This window comes from Mya arenaria, chromosome 9 (genome assembly GCF_026914265.1).
Source record: "Mya arenaria isolate MELC-2E11 chromosome 9, ASM2691426v1".
In the NCBI taxonomy this organism is placed as follows: Eukaryota; Metazoa; Mollusca; class Bivalvia; order Myida; family Myidae; genus Mya; species Mya arenaria.
In genome coordinates, this window is record NC_069130.1 from 57,530,832 (window position 1) to 57,533,739 (window position 2,908).

At 39.0% G+C, this 2,908-nt stretch overlaps 1 protein-coding gene across 1 annotated transcript; it reads right to left on the reverse strand.

The window, feature by feature from the left end:
* Positions 1–208: 208 nt before the first annotated feature.
* On the reverse strand, positions 209–1,954 carry LOC128246208 (uncharacterized). The gene is made up of 5 exons (XM_052964399.1): positions 1,738–1,954; positions 1,403–1,566; positions 1,038–1,251; positions 664–923; positions 209–439 (listed from the first exon to the last, which is right to left on the reverse strand). Exons 1-5 carry the CDS (start codon positions 1,952–1,954, stop codon positions 209–211), a joined length of 1,086 nt encoding a protein of 361 aa, XP_052820359.1.
* Between the last annotated feature and the right edge of the window lie 954 nt (positions 1,955–2,908).

Consider the following 2,908-nt stretch of genomic DNA (forward strand, 5'->3'; position numbering starts at 1 on the left):
TTAACCATAATATCTTAAAGTTACCTTCAACGACTCTAATATATCGTCGCTCGATATCACTCTTCCTGTCGCCACAATCTTGGCGCTTGGTTTCTTAATCGGGGCAGCCGGCATTGGTGGTGGCACTAATATGTCCCAAAGATGTCTTGGCACCAGCCCTCTCTTCACGAGAGGATTATCCCCGATAAAGCTACCACAGGCATGACAGCTACGGGTCGGTTCGGTATCTTGTGGTAGATACGTCTATGGTTGGTGGAACCAGCTCGGCATCTGGTATCTGCTTCCTGTCCACTGGGAAGATGCCCGATAGCCTGAACGCATCCTTTATGCTGGAAGGAGATGTCTGGTCGAGTGCATGTGAAATTATGACCGGGAGCTTCGCCTTCGATATGGCCGCACCTGGTCTCAGGAATCCGAGATTGTTGCATATCTTAGAAACCTAAACAAAGCATGTATGGTCGCTTAATTACAAACATCAACAATCCTGTTGTTCCTAAACATGTATTACATATAGAGTAGACCCGGGTTTGGTATACAAACCATGTTATATAGTTATTTTAAATGTCTTAAAATTTCAATTCATACTGTTATGCACTTAACATTGTATTGTATATTGTGTAAAGGTGTAGCAATACCATTTATACAACAAGCATGCCGATTTACCTTCTGCTTCAATGGACCATTAATGTGAACGTCAAGTGGCTGTAGAAGGTGAGTGGTGTGGCTTGGAAGCCCGACAAGGACAATGTCGTTTGCCCGTGCAGCATGTATTAGCGGTAAGCTGATATGCGAGTCGTGGTTGTCCATGAGGAGAACAACGGGGCGTTCCTTACCGCAGTTAGGGATAAACCCGCGCAGAAACCACTGACAGAAGATCTCAGTGTTCACATACCCCGTGTCACTCACTGCAAATAGCCATGATCCTGTAAAGACAAAAATGCAGGTGAATGTACAAAAATACTGCAGACTACTTAACGAAACATACTTAAACGTAACGAACATTTCTTTAACACGTGTTATATGCTACATGTGCGTACCGGGCACACCCTCTCTGTAGGTGCGGTGTGGGAAACTCTCCTTGTAGATTATACAGGGTGACGTTGTCTTCCCATCTGCAGACACGCAAAGCAAGGCCGTCACGTGGTCGGCCGTCAGCACACGTATCTGCTTGACTGGCCCCGTACGCGGAGCAATTACTTTGACTTTACTCTCTTCCTTTCCACACCACCCTGTCTCATCGCAATTGAAGATCTGCAAATAAAAAAACAAATTACGTGAAGCATTTCTAAAAAAAAACAAGCAGTTCTGTTCAATAACTTCAAGCGCGGTATTCTTTCGTCGCGTTCTTCATAATGTACCTGTGCTGGCTTTGCAGTTACTCCATGTTTTTCAATTGTGCCACCCAAAACAGGAAAAATTCATCCATGACTTTCTTATTGGACATGGTAGTCCTGGAACGGTCCTCATTCCGTGCTGTTCGAAAACGGATGGCGTGATGTTCGGCTTCCAGTTTTCTAAACCACTCGTCGCTAGGACCATGTTCCATATTGAATAGACAGGGTTTCTCTGAAATATATATACATCTTTATATGTTTGTAATAGCGATGCAGTTTCAGTAGAACTTTTTTTATTAAATTACAGAAATTTTAATCTGACGGAGTATTCATTGAATTTTAACCGTGTTAAATTTAGTATTCAGTAACATAAACGAACTTATATCTTAGGTATTAAGGTTACCAGATCTCTTGACAATGTCCAGAATGAAACAGCGGGCTCTTTCTCTAGATAGAGGTAGATGTTGGGCTGCGCAGTACATAGAGAAGTTGACAAATGCCTGAGTATCTTCCTCAGACAGCTGCTTTGGAGACCCTGTTTTAGTGCGGAGGTCAGGATTATTTACATGGTCATGTAGGGTTGTTCTTGGAATACGGAATTCCTTTGCAGCTATTGACATACTTAAATGCCCCCGACGGACGCTGGCAATCGCATGCTTCAAATCATTATCAGAATATTGTTTTGGCATGTTGTCTATACCCAGTTTACTGAAATAAATGATCACAAATTAATGATAAAATTGGTATAAAGGGTACCTTTTTGTGGCAATTTTGCATGAATGATAAAAAGTATTAACATTTATATATAAATAGGGACAATAATAATAATAATGATTATTATTAAAATAATCATAAATAATAAAAACAATTATTATTTAATAATTAATAAATGTGAAGCTAAATAATAAGTATACTCATAAGAATAATCATAGCAATAATTGTTATAATATAATAAATGATTAAAATACTTTTCATTTAAATAACATATTTATGAACACATCAGCAAGGTCGCTATATTATATTTCTATTCACTAATTGACTACTAATTAACATAAATACCCCGTAGGCAGCCTCATGATTCCAAAATAGTGTGCCGTACAGTAGCAGAAAATGAAGCGTCGCTAATGTAAACAATAACAGTCAGTTCGTTCGCAAAATCAGAAAGACACTGAATATCATTGATATTTTGATTCATTTCTGATATGAAGTTTTGTTTGATTACATTTTAGTGAATGTGGGTCTGAAACAAAATAAGTACACAATGATCATCGTTTGTATAAGGCATTTTAGGAAAACCTTGCAGCTATTCATAGATATGCAAATTAGGTTCACACGCATGCGCAATGTGAAGCGCGTGACGACCCCCACGTGGGAGTTTGTGTACAAAATGAAAAATAAACATTAAATAGTAAATAATAATAAAAGCAACTTATGTGTCTTGGTAAGAACTCCAACTTTTGATTGCCTAGTAACCATAGAATTGAGTTGCATTACCTTCTTTATGAAGATCAAAAGAAAGTACGCGAAAAGGCGAATTGTCGGAAACTGCTTTCCGTCGGAAACTGCTTCTCAAC